This window comes from Desmodus rotundus, chromosome 5 (assembly GCF_022682495.2).
Source record: "Desmodus rotundus isolate HL8 chromosome 5, HLdesRot8A.1, whole genome shotgun sequence".
In the NCBI taxonomy this organism is placed as follows: Eukaryota; Metazoa; Chordata; class Mammalia; order Chiroptera; family Phyllostomidae; genus Desmodus; species Desmodus rotundus.
The window spans coordinates 44,061,674-44,087,399 of record NC_071391.1 but is presented as its reverse complement, the minus strand read 5'-3'; the positions used below and the strand labels follow the sequence as shown (position 1 = coordinate 44,087,399).

The 25,726-nt window shown below is 38.1% G+C and overlaps 2 protein-coding genes and 1 pseudogene across 2 annotated transcripts; 2 read left to right on the top strand and 1 right to left on the bottom strand.

Annotated features, from left to right (window-relative positions):
• The first annotated feature begins 10,316 nt into the window (after positions 1-10,316).
• LOC128781099 (olfactory receptor 51Q1-like) lies at positions 10,317-11,261 on the top strand. Its single transcript, XM_053925647.2, has one exon. It carries the CDS (start codon positions 10,317-10,319, stop codon positions 11,259-11,261), a length of 945 nt encoding a protein of 314 aa, XP_053781622.1.
• A 7,439-nt stretch (positions 11,262-18,700) lies between these two features.
• LOC112307248 (olfactory receptor 51I2-like) lies at positions 18,701-21,325 on the bottom strand. Its single transcript, XM_024563341.4, has one exon. The coding sequence runs from the start codon at positions 21,160-21,162 to the stop codon at positions 20,212-20,214; it is 951 nt and encodes a 316-aa protein (XP_024419109.2). The 5' UTR covers positions 21,163-21,325; the 3' UTR covers positions 18,701-20,211.
• A 3,379-nt stretch (positions 21,326-24,704) lies between these two features.
• On the top strand, positions 24,705-25,487 carry LOC128780879 (nascent polypeptide-associated complex subunit alpha pseudogene; annotated as a pseudogene).
• Positions 25,488-25,726: the final 239 nt, after the last annotated feature.

Sequence of the window (25,726 nt, the reverse complement as noted above, 5' to 3'; positions counted from 1 at the left end):
CATATGTATCCACACTGTATTAGGTAGCTGTAAGAAAGGATGAGTATTACCTTTGTAGATCGATGTGGGGTGCTTTCTTATATGTACAGATAATCAGTGAGCTTTTGGCTAAGGTCCATGACACCATGCCCAGTACCTTCCCATTTCCTCATGAGAAGGTGTTGAGAGATAAAAAAGGCACAGCCTGAATCAGAGCTACAACCAGGGCACCCCTGCTATAACCGTGGCCAGTTTGCTGTCCAGGGCATGTCCCAAAACTCCTCCCATCCCTCGCGATGTATGAAGTACAGCTTTCACTTGGTGGTTAAAGAAAGCAGCCAGTCTTCTATCTAGTGAGGAGCCAAGGCAGGGCGCCTGGGAACTCAGTGCATCACATCTCTGTGTTCTTGTACAATACGGGGAAATTGGAGATTTGTCTTTTCTTTTTTTCTACTTTAAATGTTTTTACTTTTAATTAGAGAATTATTTAGCTCTGAAACCTAAGTTCATGAGTGTCATGGATCACACATTTACAGGAGATTATCAGGTTGAAAAATAGGAATTCTGCTATTATGTAACAAACTGAAAATCCTTGCAAAATTTCCTGGTATTCACAAAAAGATAGCACAACATTGGAGTATAGACTTTTGTGAAAAAAGAAATTACCCCACGGTAAAGTCTGCATTATCATGAGATGTGAAAAAAAATATAAGATGTAATCCATTTTTGGTTTATTTCATTCCTTTCCATTTTTTTGTAAAATTGCAGTGTATGGATCTGGACTGGCTCAGCATATCAAGAATGTAGAAGAGAGTAAATCATAAGTTTGAAAAAAAAAGAAAAAATCCTTAATGGACATGGTATTTGCTGGAAAGGTTAAATACACATCTAATTGGAGCCCCAGAAAGAGAATTTCCTGGGGAAAAGTGATATTTGAATATAATAACACAAATATTTTCCAAAACTGATGTAAAGCATGAGCCAAATATTCAAGAAGCACAAGACACTACATGCAGTTTCAATTGTCTTAAATTTACATTTATGTGTAAATATTGACAATGTTAGACATTCACAGAGTTGAATTTTCCTATTCGACTGCATATATTGAAAATATAAACTTAAGTCACTATATTTTAATAATCCTGATAATTCTCCAAAGTCAACAATTTTTTATTATTATATTTCTTTTAGGAAATATTTCTTTTTAGGAAAGCATTTATACATAAACAAGAAATTACCATATTTTATCTTGTATTGTGTGTACCCACATTTTGGGTCCAAACTTTCAGAAAACAAAAATGTTTTGATTTTTAATTCAATTATTTATTTATTTATATATAGAAACAAAACTGATTATCGTATTCCAGGGTATTATTTTGCATATGGATATCATTATTGCTTTCTAGAGTTTCACTTTTAATGCATAAGCTTGAATTAGAGAATTAAAAACATTTTTATAGATACAAAATTAGAAGTACCCACGTGTAATGTGCATCCTTATTTTTCCCTCAAAAATTTGGGCAAAAAAGTGCACATTATACACAGCAAAATACAGTATGTGTATTAATACTTTTCCAAGTGAAAATTATGCACTGTCCTCTACTTGATTTTAATGTAAACATATATCTTTGAGATAATTCATAACAAATACATAAAGAACATTATCATTTATTTTTACATCTACATAATATTTTATTTGTTTATTAGAGTATGTTGTATATTACCAGAATTTATTTCAGTTCCCAGTTAAGGGAAATCTGGTTTGCTTCCACTTTTGGTGCTCTCATAAATAATATTATAGTTAATAATCTTGTATACACATGTCAACTTTAACACATAGGAATGCACTCATAAACTAATTTTTTAAATTGGAATGGCTGAATAAATAATTGTGTGTATTTATAATTTTTATAGCTAGAGTATTGTAATTTCTTCTCATATAAGTCATACTACTAACTATCCCATCAGCAATTGTGAAAGTGCTTCTTTCATCATTCCTTTGCCAACCACTCTGTTTTAACATTATTTAAAATTTTGGTAATATTATGAATAAAAAACTATCTCAATTTGATTTCAATTACATTCTACTTTAAGTGAGAGTGAGAAGCATTTCATAAGCACGAGAATATTTGTATCTCCATTTCTTTGAAATTTGCTTAACTCTTTGGACATTTACTACTATGTCAGAGGTTGGCAATATTTTTTTCTGTGGAGGACCAGAGAGTAAATATTTTAGGTTTTGTGGGTGATACAGCTTCTTTCAGAACTACTCAGTTGGGCCACTGTAGTGTGGCCACTGTAGCCACAGACAATGCAACAATAAATGAGCATGATTATATTCCAATAGAACTTTGTATATGGATCATTTCATTTAGCATAGCCAGGTGGTGAAAGACAAATACCATGTGATCTCACCTATAAGTGGAACCTAATCAACAAAGCAAACAAGCGAGCAACATAGAACCAGAGACATTGAAATAAAGAACAAACTGACAGTAACCAGAGGGAAGTGGGGAGGGGATAATGGGGGAAAGAAGGGGAACCTTGGTCAAGGAACATGTACAAAGGACCCATGGACAAAGCCAAAGGGGTTAGGATTGAGTGTGGAAAGTGGGGGTGGGTAGGGGGAAAATGGGGACAACTGTAGTTGAAGAACAATAAAAAAAATAAAGACCAAGTATGAAAATAGAAAAAAACTTTATATATGGACACTGAATTTTGAAATTTATATAATTATCATGGGTCAAAAAACATTGCATTTTGTTTATTTTTCAATCTGTGATTGAAATAAGCTATGTGAAATAAGACAGTTGGTGAAAGACAAATACCATATGATCTAACCTATAGGTGGAATCTAATGAACAAAATAAACTAACCAACAAAATAGAACCACAGGCATTGAAACATGGAGAAGACTGAAAGTGACCAGAGGGGAGGGGAAGGAAGGGAGACAATCAGAGAGAGAAAGGGGAGGGACTGGACAAAGAACCTGCATGAGTGACCCATGGACAGGGACAATGTCCCAGTGTGGGAATGGACTGTGGGAGCAGGCGTGGGATGGGCAGAGGATGGCAAAAGGGAAAACACTGAGACAACTGTAATAGAATAACAATAAAAATTGATTTTAAAAAATGTAAGAGCAATGTTTATTTTGTGAGCCACACAAAACCACAAGTATTTAATGTTCTGGGGATTTTTTAGACAGTGTCTACTCTTTCGCTATAAACAATAATGAAAACAATGAAGTTAATGGACTTCACAGTCTGCCACCATCTTCTACCTACTACCGTATTTTTAAAACATTTTATCTGGAAAATGTTCAAATATGAATAAAATAGAGAATATTATAAAGAATTTTCATATACTCTATTTTCAAACTTAACTTCAAGAATTATCAGTATTATCAATATTTTATCAACTTGGACAGTTGATCTTTATACCAGCGAATACAGTGTTTAGTTTAATGCTTTATTTTTCAATTTTAAATTACTTCTTTTAAGCCCTAACTACTGAACATGGACTAACCATATATTAAAACTACATCTCAAATGTAATATCCTACCACATTCCCAATCAGATTGTGTTCCTTATTTAACTTCTACATTTTCAGGGTTTATAACTTCAAAACCCTAATGTCCCTACTGAAGCAGAGGGGAATGTAAAGAGGTGGATACTTCTTGGAACAGACTAGATCTTAAATGCCAAGTAAGCCACATAGAGGATGAAGACAAGCCATGTTGGCAGAAACGCTGCGCTTTCACTGGTAGAAAACGAGAGAAACACTCACAATGAACACAGAAATAGCTGCTGATTCCACTGTCTGGAGAGAACGATAATCTAAATAAAGTCTATATAAAACCCTAGATTATTGATTCTCTCTTTTTCTAAGTTTTTTATTGCCTTTTTTCCATTACCATACATCCCCCTCCCTGCTGCAATCACCGCACTGTTTTCCATGTCCATCTGTCTCTTGATGGCGGGCATCACAGACCTTTCTTGCCTGAGCAAAGATCAAGCCTCCTAGGGAAGAAGTAAAGGACAATGTATGTCAATGTTAATAATGGGAGACACTGAAAGAGGAAACCCCGTGTTCCCTGTAAGAGAAAATATCATTTTGCCTTTCTGACTTTTGAATATATAAAGAGATCTGGGATAGCTTCCCCTAAATCGTCCAGCTGTATTAAATCTGAGTTTGGTCGTATTCAAGAGGACAAAATGAAGCAGTAACTTTCAACATAATAGACTTTTTCAAAACTACATAAGCTACTGTAGGAAGCAGAAGGAAATTAATAATCACTGAGAAAAAAATTTTACCACAATACAGACTACGTCTTTTCTGTGTCATCTAACAAAATCTTCACATCCCCTTAAGTCTGCTAGCTCAATTATTGATAATGGTTAACACTCAGAAAATGTTTAACACTCAGGTACTGTTATTTTTCCTGGTTCTGTCCCTTGAGGCCTCAGGGCTCAGAGCACAATCTCAATATTCCTGTAAGATTCCTATAAGATCCAGAGGTTTCCACCTGCCTTCTGCATTCCAGCCCAGGATCTTCAGGACCGTGTGCAACACTCAGCCACAGATAAGAGAATAGAAGCCAGAGAGAGCACTGAATGAACAAGAAAGCACAAAGGTAAGGCTGAACTGCTCCATGGATGATCAGTAATAAGAGGAGGGGGACACCTAGGAAGTGAGAACAGGAGATACTCCATAGAGGCAAGGAGAGAATGCAGCCAACCCCTGTTAGAGATGTTTTGACAAAAGGTAGGATGGGGATGTGACAAGTAGGGAACATGAAATGAAATAGTTCATCACGAGATTTATGACTGTCCTCCATCTGAGTTCAAAACATAGCCCTGATGCCATTATTCTCTTTTACACCAAACTTGTGGTAATCAACGCTGAAGACTTTTCAGTGTGTGTTGGTAAACATCGGCAGATCACCTACCAACAAATCCTACCCTGAAAATTGGCCTTTTCTGGGGGGTATTCCCTCTGTTCCTATTTTTACCCGTTTTCCTGTCTGCCCTGCAAATTGTTCACCAAATCTCAGAAAGAGGTAAGTTCAAAGAAAGCAAGAAAGCATCTCACGAGGAATGAGCAGAAGCCAGCATGAACCAGCCAGGGGCTAATGAATTGTATTACCTTCTTGTAAGAACTTGAGAGATGAGAAGCCAATATGAAGGTAAAGAAATCATTTCACCAATATTTGCCGGTTACTGAGTCTAGACCTTAACACACAAGGGAAAGTCACAGAAGCAAAGAAGGAGGGCTGGAAGAAACCTAAGGATCTCAAGAAACTACCCCACACCTAATGCAAAGTCCTCACCGTCTGCACCTGGTACAGAGTTTCCAAGAACTTTACCTAGCTAGAGTTACTTTAGAAACTAAAAATAAGTGCTTTACAGCACAGAAAAATTACCAGGTTTTTACTTGACTTTTTTTTCCTAACACATACCCATTGGCTTTCAACCCGTCCTACGTCAAAAATTCTAGTATAAGTCCTTAAGTTCTGTACTCTTTAATACACTTTGAACGATCTACCATGTCTCCTGCCGTGTTCTCTTTCTTGTCCTATTTCCCACACGAGCATGTGGTGGTAAGCACATACACATACTCACAGATACACATACACTCAGGTGTAGCACCCGTTTCTCTTCAGAAAGGGTAATTTCCCCCTAATTCTATCTTGTTTTGTGCTGACCCACACCCTGTCTCTCAACTAAAAATGTGATCATGTCACTCCCTGACTTAACACCATGTGATGGCCCCACTATGGTCCTGACTGATATCTAAATAACAGATATCAGTTATGTAATTATTGAGTTAAAATAAGTAAATATCTAGGAAGAGTATCTAACACACGGTAATTTCTCTGCAAACACTACTGCTGCTGGCCCTCTTGCTATCTCCTACTCTCCACCATCCACTGCTATCACAGATCACATGGACTCTCTCAGTTATATTCAACCACAGCACAAAACATGTCACTTGTAAAGGATATACTGCAGTTTGAAATACTGAAGCTAGAAAGAAAGTATTTGGAAATCATAAGGAAAATCTTAGGCCTTGAATTTCAAAATTTCTTAAAATCTGGCATTATTTTATGCTTAGTAAAAAATTTCATAGAATTCAGGGTCTTAGGTTTCTTAACCCATAAATAATAGAATTCTGTCACAATCAATTATGTCTCTCCATTAATGTGTATACTAACCAAGCCAAAGGAAACTGAAGTATGAAAACAAAGGGAAGTATAGTAGTCCCCCCTTACCCACCATATCTCTTCACAATTTTTAGTTACCGGCAATCCACTGCAGTCTGAAAAGTAAATAGAAAATTCAAGAAATAAAATATTATGGGTTATAAATTGCATGCCATTCTGAGTAACATGATGAAATCCCACTGTGTCCTGCTCCATCCCACCCTGGATGTGAATCATACCTGTGTGCAGCACGTCCCTGCTAGATGCTGGTACCCTACCTGTCCCGTAGTCCCTGAGTAGCCTTCTCAGTTATCAGATCAGTTGCCAGAGAGAGAGAGGTGACGTCGGCATAACTTTCATTGCAATATATTGTTGTACTTGTTGTATTTTATTATTAGTTATTGTTGTTAATCTCCTCCTGGGCCTAATTTATAAATTAATCTTTATTATAGGTGTGTGTATGTAGAAAAATAGTATAATAGGGTTTAATACTATCTTTGGTTTCAGACATCCACTGAGGGTCTTAAAAAGTAACCCCCAGGAATAAGGGGTATCTACTATACCACATGCATGAAAAAATTGTGCCATTACTCAAGCAATCAAATAAAATTTAGGGATCCAAATTATACTCAATAGTTTCTAGCTCAGAGCAAGAATGCAATCAGTGATTAAATGTTAAATAGTAAAAGCCAAATGGCCTCTGGCAGCCATGATATAATGGTACACGCCATCTCCTGGAGATATGACTAAGACCCAACCCTGCAATTCTTGGATGGACACCACCACCATTTGCCTCCAGGATTTTCTTTCTTTTATGCTTCTACAAAGGACCAAACATCTCTGTTATGGGCACGTCCTTTACTTAAAATGTTTTAGAAATTTTTAATACCTCCGATACCTGAATCAAATCTATTAGGACTTTGTGCTGAAACGTTTTAAAAACCTTTGCTCTGGTCTTTTGTCTTTTGATTTGCTGTTTAAGTTCTACAGGACATCCAAATTCCTATTGTTTACTATTTTACTGGTAACCACCTAACAGCCTTTGCAATTTCTCTACAGTTTTGGCCATCTCATTATATTTCATTAATAAATGTTTGCCTATGTTTCTTTTTCTTGATCAAATTTGCTAGAGGTGTTCAAATTACACCAATTCTTTCAGGAATAATTTTTGAATGTTTTTATTCTTTTTTATTTTTCTAATTCAAAAAAGTCCATTTTTATTTCATCTTCTTTTTTCTTTTCCCTGACACTACCTTGCATTATGTCTTAAATTCTAGAGTTTAATGATTTTCTAGGAATTCTTAGTTTGGCATTTATGGACATTTTGCGTCAAATATGCTTAGATTCCATACATAGTAACCCATTAACTGCATTGTGTATTTTCTGAAAGGTCCAAGCTTTCATTCTCAGAGCACTCTAAAAATTAATAACTCCTTATTTACAAAAGTTATATTCATCCCTTTATTTGAAGAATAATAGCTGGCACTTATCCCATATGGGGGTAGTATAGACATACCTTTTTACAATACATAATTTACAGAAATCGCCTCCAATCCTTTAGACCATTTTAATTTACCACCTTCTCCTATCATTCTACTGAAGTGTCTTTCCAAAAGGTTCCTACTGACATCTGCATCCTTAAATTGAATAGACTTTTCAGAATTCGTTTTACTGGGCATCTGAGCTGAACTGTGATGACCAATCTTTTATCTTTTTGGCTTCTGTGACTCCTATTTTCTTTATCTTTTTCACCCACTTCTCTGAGTAACTTTTTTAGTTTTCTTTGCTTCTTCTTCCACAACAACCAAACTGTTAAATTTTACATTTCTTTATAGAGCTTAGCTCAATCTCTCTCCATTTCACCCTAAGTTCTTGCCTGGGTTAGCATTTCAACTCCTAGTTTCTCGGCTACCATCACTATGTCTGGGAATCCCCACCTCCAGCAGGCTTCTACTCTGTCCTCCTGGATGATGCAGATCCCGGCCCATGGGATCCGCGTGTTGTGGCTGCAATGGACAAATTCACATGGACTACCAAGGCCTATGGAGGAAAAGGGACAGGACAACCACTCTTTCAAGAAGAGAGCCCGCCAACCTTGCCTCAACAGGCTTTTATTCCTTTCTTGGCACATTACATTGAGGATGGTCCTCATTTACTGTGCACAGGTTCCCTTTAGGTGGTTACAGAAAACAAAAGAGAGGATGTTGCTAATTACATCCAAAAGGAAGGATATTTGCAAATGTCAAGGGAAAAGTGGTTGAACTGATTACACTCATCCTTGGGAGGTTTAGCATAGATTTTAGGAAGTTCCTTTAAAGATGTGCAGCAAACCTCAATTCAGAGTGAAGGATTTTTGTAAAAAGCAAGTCTCAAAGCAGCCCAGGTACAATGCAGGCCCGATTCCCCACAGGAGAACCTTTCCATGGGCATGGGTCCTGTGTGTCAGACCTTGCTCCCCACTGGCTTTTCCGAGTGCGAGCTGGGTCCATGCCATGCAGAATGGACTTCTATACCTGGATCTCATATCCACGTGCTTCATTGTCATTTCTTTTAGATAGTTGCTATGAACACCACATTCAGCATGTACAAACTGAACTTGTGATGTTTCCCCCAAGGCCTGCATCTACCCTAATGCTCCATATAAAGGTAAGTGTTACTGTTTTCCATGTGGTTGCTCAAAGAAGACCCCTGGGCATTGCGATGAAACTTCCCTCTTTCAATATCATTTCCATTCAATTTAATAGCATAAAGTAGTGAGCAGAATCTTGTTTTCATGCGTCATATAAAATATAAATGAAGTCTCTGAATTTGATTATAAAAATATTATTGATATTGTTACAGAACAGACCGAGGGGAGAACAATATACTGTTACCGAAAGGACTCCCCTTTCTCTCTGGGGGTCCCCCCACCACATTTACTAGGTTCACCTTGCCCACCGCCAGTGGAAAGACATCTCTCAATGCCAGAGATTGGTGAAAAGGAAAGAAATTATTTATTTAAAAGTTACACAGAACTTAGAGTAATGACTTAATTTCTTCATTAAAATACTAAAGTCCTATAGAATACCCACAGATGCACACAGTCCTTCCTTCTTCCTCTGCCCAGTCTGGGGTACCGTATCTCAGGAAAACAAGTACAAGTCCATGATTCGAGCTCCTGGCACCATCAGCTGTGTCACCGCCATGGGGTCCCCACTGTGCCAAAGCCCCGTGGTCTTCTCTCCCTTTGCTGCCAAAGCTGTGTGGTTCTCTCTTGGGTATCACTGCTGCGCCTGGGTTTAAATCCCAGAGCCAGTCTTCCTCTGTAGCCCCATTTCCTACTCCTCCTACAATCACCTACACCTATCTGCATTCCCGTATTCTGCCAGCTTTACTAGGCAGCCATAGTAAGTCTGGGCAGGTGTGGCCGCATGGCATGAAGCCAATCTTCTCCAAGCTCTCAGGCAGGTGCTGTAACCGGGGGGAGTTGCTTGTCAGTTACATCTTGGGTGGAAGTGACTCCCATCTCCCTGGCTCAAAGCATGGCCACAGCTATTTAACATATCTATGAAACCAGTCCAAGGTTATAGATATGTTAAATGACCATGCCAGAGGTTAGCTGCACAGCTGTTGCTATACAAAACAGCTCTGAATGGCCCTGCTCCATGTGTCCCTTCCCCCAGCTCAGGCTTGTGGGGGTGAGCACATCCTATATATATTTTTCTAATATTTCCTGGACACCTTGAGTTCTGGACCCCATTACAAATCCCTATTTCGGGTCCCCCTCTTGGCTGCACCCTGTTACAATATATTGATGAGAAAAATTCAGTTAGTAGATGCATATGTGTATGTAAATATACCTATATACAAGGACTGGTTGGAAATGAATTACAAGGTTTTCAGGAAGCATAAAGCTAAATTTTAGTGCATAGTGGTGGACAAAAAAGTTGAAAAATGAGGTAATGGTAAACAGAAATGTATGGCAAAAGAGCCCACAGTTCTATTTGTTAGTGCTTTGGTACTCAGTGGTATTACAAAACAATCCCGTACATATAACTGGGTCCTGGATTGAACAGATAATGACCCTATGGTAGAATCCCACTGATGGAATTCTAATTACAGAACACACAGATTCTGGTTTTGCATTTATTCATCATGTCTGAGGGGACTAACACCACCAAATATCCCTTCTACTTCATCCTCACGGGCATCCCTGGATATGAGGCCTCCCACATCTGGATCTCCATCCCCTTCAGTTGTCTCTACACCATCTCCATCATGGGCAACACCACCATTCTCACTGTCATCAGCAAACAGCCAACCCTCCACAAGCCCATGTACCTGTTTCTCTCTATGGCCCTGACTGACCTGGGTCTAACCCTCACCACCCTGCCCACACTCATGCCACTCCTCTGGCTCAATGTTCATAAGATCAGCTTTGAGGCCTGTTTTGCCCAGTTTTTCTTTCTCCATGGATTCTCTTTTATGGAATCTTCTGTGTTGTTGGCCATGTCCTTTGACCGCTATGTTGCCATCTGCCACCCCCTCCATTATGCCACCATCCTCACCAACGAAGTCATTGGCAGGATTGGGTTAGCCATCATTTGCCGCTGTGTGCTTGCTGTTCTTCCCTCCCTTTTCCTGCTCAAGCGCCTGCCCTTCTGCCACTCCCACCTTCTCTCTCACTCCTACTGCCTCCACCAGGACATGATTCACCTGGTCTGTGGTGACATCCGGTTCAACAGCTGGTATGGATTTCTTCTGGTTTTGCTTATAATTGTGTTGGACCCTCTGCTCATTGTGCTGTCCTACTCACTCATCCTGAAAAGTATCCTGAGCACAGCCTCCTGGACTGAGCGGCTCCGGGCCCTCAACAACTGTCTCTCTCACATTCTGGCTGTTCTGGTTCTCTATGTTCCCATGGTTGGCTTATCTATGACCCACCGCTTTGCAAAGCATTCCTCTCTACTAGTCCATGTTATCATGGCCAATACCTACCTGTTGGCACCTCCTGTGATGAACCCCATCATTTATAGTGTCAAGACTAAGCAGATCCGCCAGGGAATTGCTCGCCTAATTTCCCGAAGAAACACTCATTGAAGAAAAAAGAATGGTTTTGTTAAATTACTCAGAAGTTAGAGCCATAGTCTTATGGGGAGAGGATACTAAATTGGGAAATAGAGACTATGAAAAAGCCCCACCATATTTTTTAAGGTGGTATGACATAATCTTGGCTTTTAGCAGATTTTTGGCTTAGAGAACTAGCAGTAAATCTTCTACCCAAACGTGATGCAGATATGAGTTGATTAAATTCTAGCACATTTTACCAGCTATGCCAGTGGGATGAGCTTCACCAGATGAGTAACGTCTGCTTAAGTTGTTCCTTTCTTCCAGGATATTCTTCTCTTCCATGGGGTTGGTTAAATACGTTAGAGGGAGACACTTTTATGGCTCCCACCACCTGTTTTCTTAGTTCCACTTAGGTCATCAGTCAGGTTCACTCTAGCTCCAAGGTTCACTTCCCCTACTCAAAAAATGTGCTCTGACTTCCCTTGCAAAAGAAGGGCAAATCTTTGAGGGAAGATGGATACACAGCAATTTTTCAGCTATTCAGTTTTGCCCAATCAACACCCAGTGTATTATCAACAGATCTGATGAACACATGCAGAGTCTAACTACTGGAATAAGGTATTTAGATCCCCTATAGCTAGAATAAGGTTCTTGCCTTGCTAGAAGCTTTTAATATTTAGAATTAAAATTTTAAGTAAGTCTATAGATCATATCTGTTAGGAGAGAAACCTTATTTTTTTTTAACCAGAACAGACTGGGGTTTGTTTGTTTGTTTTTAAATCCCCACGTCCTCCACGTGACTTCAACTCCAAGGTACAGTTTCCCTTTAGCATCATGCATTTTGTCCTAGAAACAGCTCTGGTAAAGGGATTTGGCCTTAATGACTATAGAGATTGTTCTGTGGAAACCAGGCAGGCTCTCTCAGAAATATCAGTTTAAAATGCAGCCATAGTATTGGTCATAGCTCCTCAATACAGAACTCATGGTGCTGGTGGCCAATAGTGGGACCATCTTAGATTCGAATCAAAACAGGCAAGGCTCCTGTGGAAGCACAGTGTGAGGGAGGATTAAAAGTGGAAAAGCAGAGAGCAAGTGAAGAAATGATGTAATTCTCCTCCAATATCCTTTTCCTCCCTTTTTTCCCATGTCTTTACCAGAGCCCAGAAGTTACCATATTTCTCTAGAAAACCATGGATTAGCAGGTACAGAAAAATAAATTGTAGAATCAGAAGCATATGTTATGTTAAGAGTATGGGAAATTAGGACCAGGAAATCTAATATTTAAAAAGTCAAGGAAATAGGAATATGTGTCAAAGGAGACTTTTCTTTCAATGGATGGTACCAGCTTAAGAATCTTCTAAAGTATCCTCGTGTTGGGGGCAGGGAATATTGGGATTATGCCAGTTTTTAAGGAGGAATACATGGTATCACTAATAACCTCTTGGAGAAAGCTATGTATCAATTGAATTTTATCTTCACAGATCACGAACTGGAATGGCCATAATTGAAATGGAAATTAAATAAAGATTGAATTCAGAAGTGTGCCCTATTCTTTGTTTCTCTATCTTTTCTATTGTTTTCTATCCCTAGACAAAACTGTTTATTTTCTGTGTGTGTATGTGTGTGTTTGTGTGTATGTATGAGTGTTCGTATAGGCTTCATAGCTTAAGAAGTGTCATATTATGTGTAGATTCCAAAATATATTTGATTTTTGGAAACATTTTTATTGGTAAATGTTTCTGCATAAGTTATTCTGTATCTAGAATGTACATAACTATACTAATCACATTTGATTACAGAGATATTTTCTATTTCATAAAATTTAGAGGATCATCTTGTTGACCCTTTGTAAGTTACTTCAAATAAGGTATATTGGAGGACATAGAATTGAATATCAAATTTTTAGAGATACTAAGTGTACTACACTAGTTCAAGTGTAAGATAGTCCAGGTTGCTGCTATAGGAAAAGGAACCCAATTCCATTAAGGTGCTTTCTTAACCTTTTGGCAAATAATAATCATAAAAAGAAAAGAGAAAGAAAACTTGGAGCAACCAAGATATCTTTCAGTAAACAAATAGATAAACCAATAGTGGTATATTCAGACAGCAAAATGCCATTCATAAATTAAAAAGGAATGAGCTATCAAGATACATAAAGATATGGGCAAATCTTATGTATATTTGTTAAATAAGAAGAGAAAGAAGTCTAAAAAATGTATGACTTCACTCTTACGATATTCTAGAAAAGGCAAAACTATACAGGGAACTACTCTCCTCCCTTTGTTGATCAGTGGTAACCAAGGATTTGGGAGAAGGGAGTGTTGAATTGGTGAAGCACAGAGAATTTTTTAGGGTGGTGAAATCATTCAGTGATACTATAATAGTGCATAATGACACTATGCATGCCAAAACCCTTAGAACATCCCAACAGCACCGAGGGAAAAACGTATGTGTTTACGAAATCATTCAGGACATTAGCAGATCCCAGAGTGGAAGGCAGAATGTGACAAAAGAATGTAATTCTATTACAAGCATATAAAAACCACACTGAAAGAGATGGAAGGAAATGTTGCTGACGTAAGTAACTTTGGAAATGGGTGGAGTCTGTAAGATAAAGGAAGTATAAGTGCTGTACTCTAGTTGATAAAGTAATTTTTCATGGGGGCACAGGTAAAAAGTTCTCTAAATACTATACATGTGTACTAGAATTGAACAATTAAGTAAATTGATGACAGATAGTGGGATAGTGAGACACCTGTGTCTCACTGTTATAGTGAAAAGTTACAGAAAAGTAAGAGTAGAAGGTTTGAATTATTTATGAGCTGAGGTTGGATACATCAGTATGAAGTCATGTTCAGATTAATGAGGATGCCGATATTGGGTTGGCCAAAAGCCCGTTTAGTTTTTCTTCCTTAAAATAAAACACATATTTTTCATTTTCGTTTTTTAATTGTTGTTCAAGTAGAATTGTCTCCATTTTCCCCCTGCCACTTCCCCCGCCCCACCCATCCCCACTTCCCACCCTCAATCCTACCCTACTTTGGCTTTGTCCATGTGTCCTTTATACGTGTTCCTTGATGACACTTCCCCTTTTGTTCCCTCCCATTGCCCTCTGGTTACTCTCAGTTTGTTCTTTATTTCAATGTCTCTGGTTGTATTTTGCTTGCTTGTTTGTTTTGCTGATTAGGTTCCACTTATAAATGAGATCATATGGTATTTCTATTTCAGCGCCTGGTTTATTTCATTTAGCATAATGCTCTCCAGATCCATCCATGCTATCACAAAGGGTAGGAGCTCCTTTTCCCCTTCTGCTGTGTAGTATTTCATTGTGTAAATGTACCATAGTTTTTTGATCCACTCATACTGATGGGCACTTATGTTGTTTCCAGCACTTGGCTGTTGTAAATTATGCTGCTATGAACATTAGGTTGCGTAGGTTCTTTTGAACTGGTGTTTCAGGATTCTTAGGGTATAGTCCCAGCAATGGAATTGCTGGGTCAAAGGGCAGTTCCCTTTTTAGTTTTCTGAGGAAATTCCATGCTATTTTCCACAGTAGCTACATGAGTCTGCATTCCCACCAAGAGTGTAGTAGGGTCCCTTTCCTCCACAACCTCGCCAGCACTTGTTTGTTGTGTTGGTTATGATGGCCATTCTGAGTGGTGTGAAGCGGTATCTCATTGTGGTTTTTATTTGCACCTCTCTGATGGCTAGTGATGCTGAGCATTCTTTCTTATGTCTCTGGGCCTTCAGTATGTCCTCCTTGGAGAAGTGTCTGTTCAGGTCCTTTGCCTATTTGTTAATTGGGTTGTTTGTGTTCCTGGAGTGGACTCGTGTGAGTTCCTTGTATATTTTGGAGATCAAACCCTTGTCTGAGGTCCCATTTGCGAATATATTTTTCCATATTGTTGGATCCCTTTTCATTTTGGTGATGTTTTCTTTGGCAGTGAAGAAGCTTTTTATTTTGATGAGATCCCATTTATTTATTCTTTCCTTTATGTCCCCAGCTCTAGGGGAGATATGAGTGAAAATATTCCTGTGAGGAATATCTGATATTTTCCTGCTTATGTTCTCCTCTAGGACTTTTACAGTGACTTATATTTAAGTCTTTTATCCACCTTTACCTTATTTTTGTGTATGGTATAATTTGGTGGTCCAGTTTCATATTTTTGCATGTACCTGTCCAGATCTCCCAATACCATTTTTTGAAGAGGCTACTCTTAATTCGTTTTATGCTTCTCCTCCCTTTGTTGAATATTCATTAACCGTAGAGACTTGGGTTTATTTCTGGGCTCTCTATTCTGTTCCATTGTTCTATGTGCCTGTTCTTATGCTAATACCACACTGTTTTCACCAATAAAGTTCTTGATTTTGATATTTTGAGTATTTTGACTCTCTCCTGCATGATAGAATGCTGATTTTTCTCAATTAATGTCTTGATTTCATCACTATCAACTTCAAGTGGCCTACCTGAGCATGGAGCATTGTCCAGTGAGAAATCTCCAGCACAAAACTTTGCAAACCACTTTTGATACATTCGATCAGTCATAGCACCTTTTCCATACACTGCACAAATCTTTTTTTTGCATTTCGGATCCATTTTTATCTTTCTTGAAATAGTAAAGCATAATATGTCTAAAATGTTGCATATTTTCTTCTATCTTCAAAATATTTGAAATGGCTACATAAAACTGACCCATTTGACAATCTAAGGAAAAATGTCAGTGCCCCTGACTAAATAGTCAGGTATTGAATGCTTTAAAAATTCTTGCAGCTCGCCAGTTGAAAATCACTGCCTCAGACCAATGGACTTCATTAAACAGAAAAATACTGATAAACAATTTCAAATTCATCACTCTATTTCACTATAATTTCCTATTAGTTTCCACATTTTGACTTCTAACCTAGTGATATTCTCTCTCTCTCTCTCTCTCTCTCTCTGTCTCTGTCTCTCTCTCTCTATATATATATAATGCAAATACAATGTTAGTTACAATTGGTAATAGTAACATTAAAATATAAAAAGAAATAGGTAAAAATAATTTTCAAAGTATATGTTGTTTCCCAATATATCTAGAGTGTTATTATTTCAACATGTAGCCTATTAGAAAAAATAAGATATTATATATTAATTTTTATGTTAGGTCTTCAAAATCTGGTCACATGTCATTACAATACATGTCAATTCAAACTAATCACATTTCAAGGCCTAATAGCCATATGTAGCTGGTGGCCACCACATGAAAGAGTGTAGCTTTATACTTAACCTTAAAGGGCTGCAAACATCTGTACTTTTCTCATTTGGAAAGTGTTACTCAAAGTCACAATTTTGAGAATGTCAAAAGATATTTAAAATGATTGACTGGATAATGTTCTAACATTTTTTATAATCATGCAACTATCATTTTTTTATTTTTCCAAGTCTTGATTTCTTGAACAACTGTGAAATAAGTCTATTAAAAGTGATCTGGACTCAGTATTGCTGCTAGGCAAGCATGTCCCCAGAACAAGTGACTGTAAAAGTAATCCTATTTAAAATGAGATTTTATCATACATTCAAAATTATACATTTTATTATACATGCAAAATATACATGCATGAACTATGCATGTTCATGCTTTTGACTTGTGGGTTACATGGCATATACATCTGCTGATGACGTTGAAAACCCAGAAGGGAATATTAGATCAGGCTCAAGAAATTACAGCAATATCAATTCTTAAGTTTTTAGATTTATTTTCCATGTTGCATTTAAAAATAAAATAGTATTATATAGCTACACTTTAGTTGTAATAGGTGCTCAAAAATACTACTTGAATAAATGAAGAAAATAATTATCCACTCTTCAGTAAACAACATCCATATTTAGATTCCACTGCAGAAGAAATTGATTTCCCTGATATTTCAAGATGAGATTTGGTCAAAATTTTTCCAGAACAGTCATCTTGGTTTTATAGAAGCTGTCACTGGTGGGAATCTAATCTAGTGGTTTTCAAACTTATTTATGATCCATTGGAGCAATGAGAACATTCCTTTAAGTACCTAAGCACAAGTAGTTTGTTTTTTATTTTTAAGAATTTATTTATTTTTAGAGAGTAGGGAAGGGAGGGAGAAAGAGGGGGAGAGAAACATTGATCGTCAGCCTCTCACATGCCCCCATCTGGGAACCTGGCCTGCAACTCAGGCATGTGCCCTGACCAGGAATCAAACTGTCGACCTTTTGGTTTGGGAAATAAACCCCAAGCCACTAAGCCACACCAGTCAAGGGAATAAATTTTAAGATATTAAGTGACCACAAATTTTTTTGCTTAAATAGCTGTTTCAAGTGTGTACCTTGTTTAACTGTGTCTCTGTTATACCATTTTTTCATCTTTTAAACAATCTTATTTACTCACTTTACCAAAAACTTAAATGAAAAATTTAGAAAAGCAGGGAAAAGACTATGCATAGCTTTTAATATAATTGGAATCTTTTCATGACATACCACAATGTGTAAAGCTTTCTGAGAAACAAAAGGAACTTCTGAAAATATTGGCATGGATTTTGATAAGGTGAATAACACCTATGACTGGGTAATGTACTCTGGTTAGGATGAATGGTGTCAATTCCATTGCTTTCAACAAAAGTAGAGAGGATCCAATGGAATTGTCATTTATTAGGTTTTTCAAATAATATTTGATAAGAGTTCATTACCTGGTTCTTGTCTTGTAAAAGTATTTAAACATGGCACTGAACGATGATGAAATGATTCCTATAACATCTTATGTTATTATAAATAACATAAACATGATAAACTTATCAGTATTAAAAGTTACATAAAAGAAAGAAAGTAAATAGGAATTGAATTGTTGCTGAACTGTTTCTCATTCATTTAATAAACAATATTCATTTTTGGATTTAAAAAAGCCCATGCATCTCATTAAGAGATGGATTTCCAATTAAATGTTACTTTTAGTATACCAAAAGTTATGTTATACTTATACTGTATTGGTTATATACTAATCAATATTGGGAAATTAACTCAATACATTGTATATATTTTAAATAATGCTTTATGGGCCATCAATTTTTAAACATCAAATTTATATACATATACATATTTTTGCAAAAATTATAATAAAGAAATTATTAAAGTAGTTTCAACTTAAAAATATATTATATGGTCAAAACCCTTTGATGGAAGTAAAGTAAAAATTTAAGTTCAAGAAAAAAAGGACAACAACTACAAAATATGTGAATATTAAAGAAAGTGCTTGTGAAATAGAAACAGATTCATAGATGAAGAACAATTGAGAGCTAGTGGGGGCGGTGAGTGGGTGGAGGGATTGAGCAAAGAAGAAAAAGGACTCATGGACATGGGCAACAGTGTGATGATTGCTGGGGGCACTAAATGGTAATGGAAAAAATGTAATAAAGATTATATATTTTAAAAAAGAATGTGCTTGTGTACTTTAAAATTTTTGTCAGATATCAAAACATAATGTATTTAGATTTCATTGGATATTTTAAAATATGATATATTGTTTTATTTTCAATGGACTATATTTACAATAGATCCCAAAATGCATGCTCAACCACTTTGTAAATTTACAATGAAAATGTGAGATGTCAGCCTGAAAATGCATATGAAGATACACAGTTATTTTTCCATTAATTATTTTTGAGATTACATACAAATGTGGCAATCACTGTTCTACACAGACTGAGTAGTTCAAAAAAGAGCCACTGTGTAAAGATGACCTTAATGACTTGGAGGAAGTTTGAAATATATAATATAGTGAGAAAAATATTTACATTGTCATTGGAGGACCTGAGGTGACAGAGGCTGAAAATGTGAGTCCAGTTACTGTTCAACCAGCACAATCCACTCTGCATAAACCTACGTGGCTTAGGAGATGTGAAGAAGGTCTTTTGCATTTAACCAAAGGTCTTGAAAAAACCATAGACAGTGGAGGCTACTGTGCTTGAACAACAAGAAGAAAAGGAAAAAGAAAAAGAAAAGAAAACCATAGACAGCTGAGAGCAGAAACAAGCAGTGTCAACCACACCTTTGCGGACAAGCTAGAGGAGGAGTGGATTAAAGGAAAAAATAAAAATGGAAAGATTACTGAAGTCTGAAGGGACAGGGGGAAAGGAGAACAGGAATAATGAGACACAGTAACGTTGGTCCTATTTGGCCTTAAAAATAGGGCCTGAGATTCTACTAAAGCACAATTTGCTGCTTTAGCTGAGATTTTTAGGATCTGAAACCTGGGCCTGTGAGGTTGTCTATATGTTACTTTGTGCCTAAGTTGAGGCCCTTTAGTCACAGGTTCCTCATTCTCAAAGTCTCCTGGTACATCAACTCTGGGGGTAGAGGCCATTGTCTGGTGAGTCAAAGGGATAGTCTGGTTCCTTTCATAAAAGGAGGGGGGTTGCCTCATAGGTAAGTTTCCCATACAATTTATCATTTAAACAAGAGAAATTCGAGAGGGGAAGGGAGTGCTATTAATAATGATGTTGAGGAAAGTAAGTGTAAACCATGACTATCTGGCGCAAACCAGAAAGTATGCTCATCTTAATCAAAGGTATGTCTTTAGGATAATCTTCCTTTATTAGAGAAGATGCGTAATCCCTGCCTAACCCACCAAAACAGAAATTTGTTTTATTTCATTTCAAATATCATTAAGTCTCCCATCTTCACTGTCAATTATTTGCTAGGCCCTTATTCTAAGAGTTTTAAGAAGAAAAGAAAAGAAATTTATGTTCTATTCTATCAAGCTAATCGAATCTATTAGAGAGGACGTCCACATGTGCACTGACATTGATAAGACATGAGATGGGAAGGGCTAGGGCTATCTCTTGTGATTCAGATTTAAGCCTGTGCCAACACTTTGAATACCTTGTTTCTATTCTTCCTCACAATGCGGCTGTAGAGCTTTGTCTACAGCAGAAACACCGTCAGCGTTTATGGACTGATTCAAAACCCTGCCCCTTGGAGTACTCAGAACAGTTCTCTCTTGCGGGAAAACAAGGCAGCAATTCCCTGTCGGATCGGCTTGGTCTTGACACTGTAGATGATGGGGTTGAGCACAGGAGGCACAAAGAGGTAGATGTTAGACATGAGTGTGTGGATCAGTGGTGAGGCATGTGTGGCAGCACGATGCATCACAGACACACCAATCATAGGCACATAATACACAAGCACTGCACAGATGTGTGACACACATGTGTTGAGAGCCTTCTGCCGCCCCTCCCCAGAAGCAATGCCCAACACTGTGTAAAGAATCAGTATGTAAGAGACCACGATAAGCAGTGAGTCTAGCCCAAAAGTGGCCAGGACAATGGCCAAGCCCAGGATGCTGTTGAGCTTAGTGTCAGCACAGGGCAGCTGGATCAGGTCTGAGTGGAGGCAGTAGGAGTGAGAGAGGATGTTAGTGTGGCAGTAGGGCAGTTGCCTCAGAAGGACTGGAAGAGAGGCCATGAGTGCCACACTCTTCAGTGTAATGCCCAGACCCATGCAGATGATGCGGGGCAGAGTTAGTATGGCTGTATAGCGCAGTGGGTTGTAGATAGCTACAAAGCGATCATAACTCATGGCCAAGAGGACCCCTGATTCCATGCAAGAGAAAGTGTGAATGAAAAACATCTGAGACAGGCAGCCATCGAAGTCAACCTGGAAGGCATTGAACCAGAGAATGCCCATGACAGTGGGCAGAGTAGACACAGAGACACCCACCTCAGTCACAGCCAACATAGACAGAAACAGGTACATGGGCTCATGTAGGGCAGGGTTTGTCTGCACTGCGGCCATGATCAGGCTGTTGCCCACAATGGCCACAATGTACATAGAGAAGAAGGGGATGGAGAACCAGCCATGTTGGGCCTCCAATCCTGGGAGTCCAGTCAGAAAGACAGACAGGAACTCAAGACTTTCATTGTTCTTGGCTCCCATGTCACCAACAGTAGAGGTCAGTCCTCACCTGCCATTTGAAAAATAAAACAAAGTTCCCATCTATAGGGTCTTCTGCCTCAGCAGCCCACCTCAAAGACTGAAGGAGGGAGAGACAAAGAGGAAGGGAAAGTTAGTCATCTAGATTATTCTGAGTAAAAATATAGCAGACACTTTCTTATCACCTCTTTTCCTTTTTTTATTGTTTTGTTGTTGTTCAAGGACAGTAGTCTGCATTTACTCTTCACCAGTCTCCTCTCCACCCCAGCCATCCCCACCTCCCTCCCCTGATCCCACCCCTCCCTTGGTTTTGTGCATGAGTCTCTATAGTTGTTCCTGAAAACCCTTTCCCTGCCCCCCACCCATTATCCCCTCCCACCTCCCTCTGGTTACTGTCAGATTGTTCTTAATTTCAAGGTCTCTGGTTATATTTTGCGTCCTTGTTTGTTTTGTTGATTAGGTTCCACTCCTTTTTTCTGACAGCAAGAATCTGAAAATTTTACATGTAATGAAGATATTTGAGAATCTGTAATCTTTAAGGCATAATTTAAAAATTAAGAGCAGAAATGCAGGAATAAATAGGAACTAGATCCCAATCAATACTCAGCCAGTTACTAAATATGCCATCCGGGCTAATTAATACTCTGATCCAAAGTTTGTTTGTTTTTTAAACTAGTAAAGTGGAGATCAAAATAACATTATTCTCTTATTCGGATATAAGAAACAAATGAGAAAATTAACATCCTATATTCAATGTTTTAAAACTCCACGATAGATTCTGGTGGACATTAGTTTGAATCCCGATTTAGAGTTTGCTCGCTGTGGGACCTTGAACAGTTAACTTTCCCAAGCCTCAGTGTGTCCATTTGTAAACTAAGGATAAAAATACACTTGCCTTATATGGTTATTACAAAGGTAAACAAGATATTGCATGGCATATGAAACACTGAATAAGTATAAAGTATTTAATTCTTAGGGAGATACTAAGACCAAGAGAGGAAGAGTGAGTAATGGACCAAACACCTAAAAATCAGTTTCTGCAGAGCCTAGATTATAGTTTAGACCCCCCGACACTCCCTGTAGTGATGTTTCCATTTCACAGTGGAGATGGGAGTAAAACCAAAGCCTATCTAGAGGAATCATAAGAAAGAATTGAGTTGTAGCTCGGCCAATGTGGGTCTTACAAAACAGGAACCCCTGGAAAAGTGATAATCTCTGTGTGTCCCAGTTCACTCCAATGGGGGGAGGGTGTTTAAAATAAATGTGAGACACTGGTTTTAGAAAGTTGAAAAACAGAAAAATATGAATAAGGGTGGTAAAGGATATGGATATTCCATGACAATTATACTAACACACAAGGGACCTCTGATCTTAAAGAGAGAGCTCAGGTCAAAGACACAGGGATAAGAGACTTCATTAGTGGCCAAGAAATGAGAATAAAATAGTTAAACTCCAACCAGAATGTGAAAATAATATATAATATAATACAATATAGTAAAATGTAATATAATGTAACATAATATAACATTATATAATGAAATATAATAAGTTAAATTTGTAAAATAAATTTTAAAAACATGAAGTAGGAGGTGAAGTTGCAATTGCTATAGAAGCTGAATTATCTCAAATCATCAGTTTATTCATTCACTCGACTTACTTGGATGTAGAATTCACAGATTCATTACCAATTCTTTATCCCACAGTTTTCCAGTGTTGATGTGAAACGGTCCATATAACGAAAGAGTTTAATGGAGATGCTCTCCTAGAATGGACAAACAGGAAACAAACAGCTAAGGCAATACAAAGAGCTATGACCATGGAGACACACACAGACGACATAATAGTGGTGACGGCCCAGGACCGGAATTCTCTTTTACTCTTCCCTTCCAAGCCCTCTCTTCATGCACCTCTCTTCAATTTCCCTACAGAAATTCCATGCATGCTATCTCTGCTTCCCTCAAGATTAACAACCTCTTGAAAGGTGAAATACACTTGCTTGTGCCTTTTGTCCATTAATGTCCCTTGCTTCTGCCTCATAAATCAGTGGTTCTCAACCCTGGCTAACACAGTAACCACCTGCTGAGTTAAAACCCCACTGCCCAGGTAACATTCCACGTAACTAAGTAACTGCCTCCACTACCAAGTGCCCTCATATCAATCCCATAACAACCAGCTTAAGTGACTTGCTTCACACCAGTAAGTGGCTAAGCTGGGACTAAAATCTAGTTCTTCCAACTGCAGGTCCAGTGGTCTTCTCTATGAAGCCCAGCAGCCAGCTCTCTGAAGCTAATGCCACCTAAGTTAGAAGAATGAGCAAGTATTGGAGAAGTTGATCATCTTTCTTTTCATAGTCAGAGAAGAGGACAAAATGGCAGACAAATTTTTTTCCTGCCTTATATGCCAAGTGGGTGTCACATAGAAGAGTCTGGGCATTAAGTGACCTTCTAAAGTAGCCTCCTCTCAGAAGTCCACTGATCCAGCTCTCACCTTGACAGGTTTTCTAGGACCTGAAACCAGAGTCCCATCTTACACCCCCTGAGAGAACCATCTCTGCGGCATCCGTATCAATTGTCACCCACACTCAGCATAAACACTCCCAATGCTGGGGAGCTCATTGCTCCTAAAGCCATTATCCTGGCGAGATCGCACTGCCTTATGAAGTTCTTGCTTACATTGGGCTTGAACCTACTTCTTCCGCATCACGCGTAATGCTGTAGACACAGAGACGTGATCATTTTGTTGGGTTTCACCTAAACATTTTTCTTCACAGCATCTGCATTTTCTTGTAAAATACATCTTAATTTGTAAACATGTATGTACTTGTATAGTTATTTGTTAATGCCTGTATTCCCTAGCAGACTGTAAGCTCCATCAAAGTAAGGTTGGTATTGACTGATTTTTTTAAACTTTTTTGATCACTAAATATTCAATGCTAGCACAGGGCCAAGCATATAGCAGATGTTTAGTAAACATTTCATTGGATTAACAAATAAATGAATAGATAAACAGTATCTGAAAATTCCAATCATAGAACTCTGAAATCTTCCCTTCTTCAGATTATCTATCCTGAATTCCTTTAGCTACTCAGAGTCTCTGATTATTAGTTCCCTGGCCACAAGTCCTCCTGTCAGAATGCCTCGTGGAAAGTCGATGTAATATGAGTCAACAGTGTGGTATGCAGCTTACAGAAAATGAGGTTTAGGTTTGTTAATAGGTGTATTTTATTCAGAAAAGAGTATGTTCTAAAATGTGTATTTATAATTGCAGGCTTTCCTTTTCTCTGCTAACATGGTCTTTCACTTCCTTCTTAGTTTTTTTAAACTCTTACTGTTATTCATACTCAAATTATTATTTTATCTCCAGCTTGTAAACAGAAATAATAAGCTTGTCATCTATGCCTGCATACTATTTTATACAGACTTCCTATTTTGTTGGAATTACATTTATACTTCTGCTCTCCCTGTCATAGTTTGGACTTGATTAGAGTCAGGCTGTGCCTAGTTCATCCTTGTCTTCCCAGCACTTCCTGATTCTATCACAAAGACATGCTGAAGAGATCCAGAATTAAGAAAAGCATGAACGCAGTGCTCAGGACCATAACAGAACATTCGGTACTGGGTTCCATATTCCAGTTCAGAGTTAAACCAACTGAGACACACTCAAAGGCAAAGGGGATTGAGTCAGTTAAAGGGCACTTAAGGCTCTTTCTGCTGCCATGCCATCTTGGTTCTGTGTTACCACAGCAAATACCCACGAAGCCACAGAAACCGTCCTCCTACAGAGCAGGAGTGGCCACAGCCCAGGCTGAGACAGGGTCTGGAGCAGAATCTGACAGTGATGAATTAGTGCCAGAGCTCCAGGAACAACATTCCACACAGGCAACCACACAATGAGCCCAGCAGGCAGCAGCAGCTGGGATCAATGAAAAGCCAGTTGGTAAAGTAAAACAGAGCTGGAGTGGAATCAAGGCACAAAAGGCTATGTCCAAACTGCGTCTGCAACAGGTTATAGGGTCCCTATCCTGGAATCTAATAATATCCTCTCTGTGGTCACAAAACCAAATGTCTACAAGAGCCCAGCTTCAGCTACCTACATAGTTCTTGGTAAAGCCAAGATTCAGTACTTATCTCAGCAAGCACAGCTAGTAGCTGCTGAGAAATTCAAAGTTCAAGGTGAAGCTAACTGTCTAAAACATTCAAGAAAACACACAGACTCCAATTGTACAAGAGGAGAGTGAAGAGGAAGAGGTTGGTGAAACAAGTATGGAAGTTAAGAACATAAAACTGCTAATGACACAAGAAAATGTGTTGAGAGTAAACTCAGTCTGAGCACCAGAAACAGTAATAATATAGTAAATGCTATTATGGAATTAACAGTGTAACCATCTAAAATTGGGGACCTTTTTGGTGTTTCAAAAGAGTAACTGCAGCTTGGTTTGAAATTGTACAGTTCCTATCATTAATAAATTGAAAGCTTCTTGTGGGATTAAAATAAGGAGCATTTAAGGAACCAATGATGTTTTGTTTTGAGAAAAGGGGACTGTAGAAGAGATGGAGGTAGGATGGGT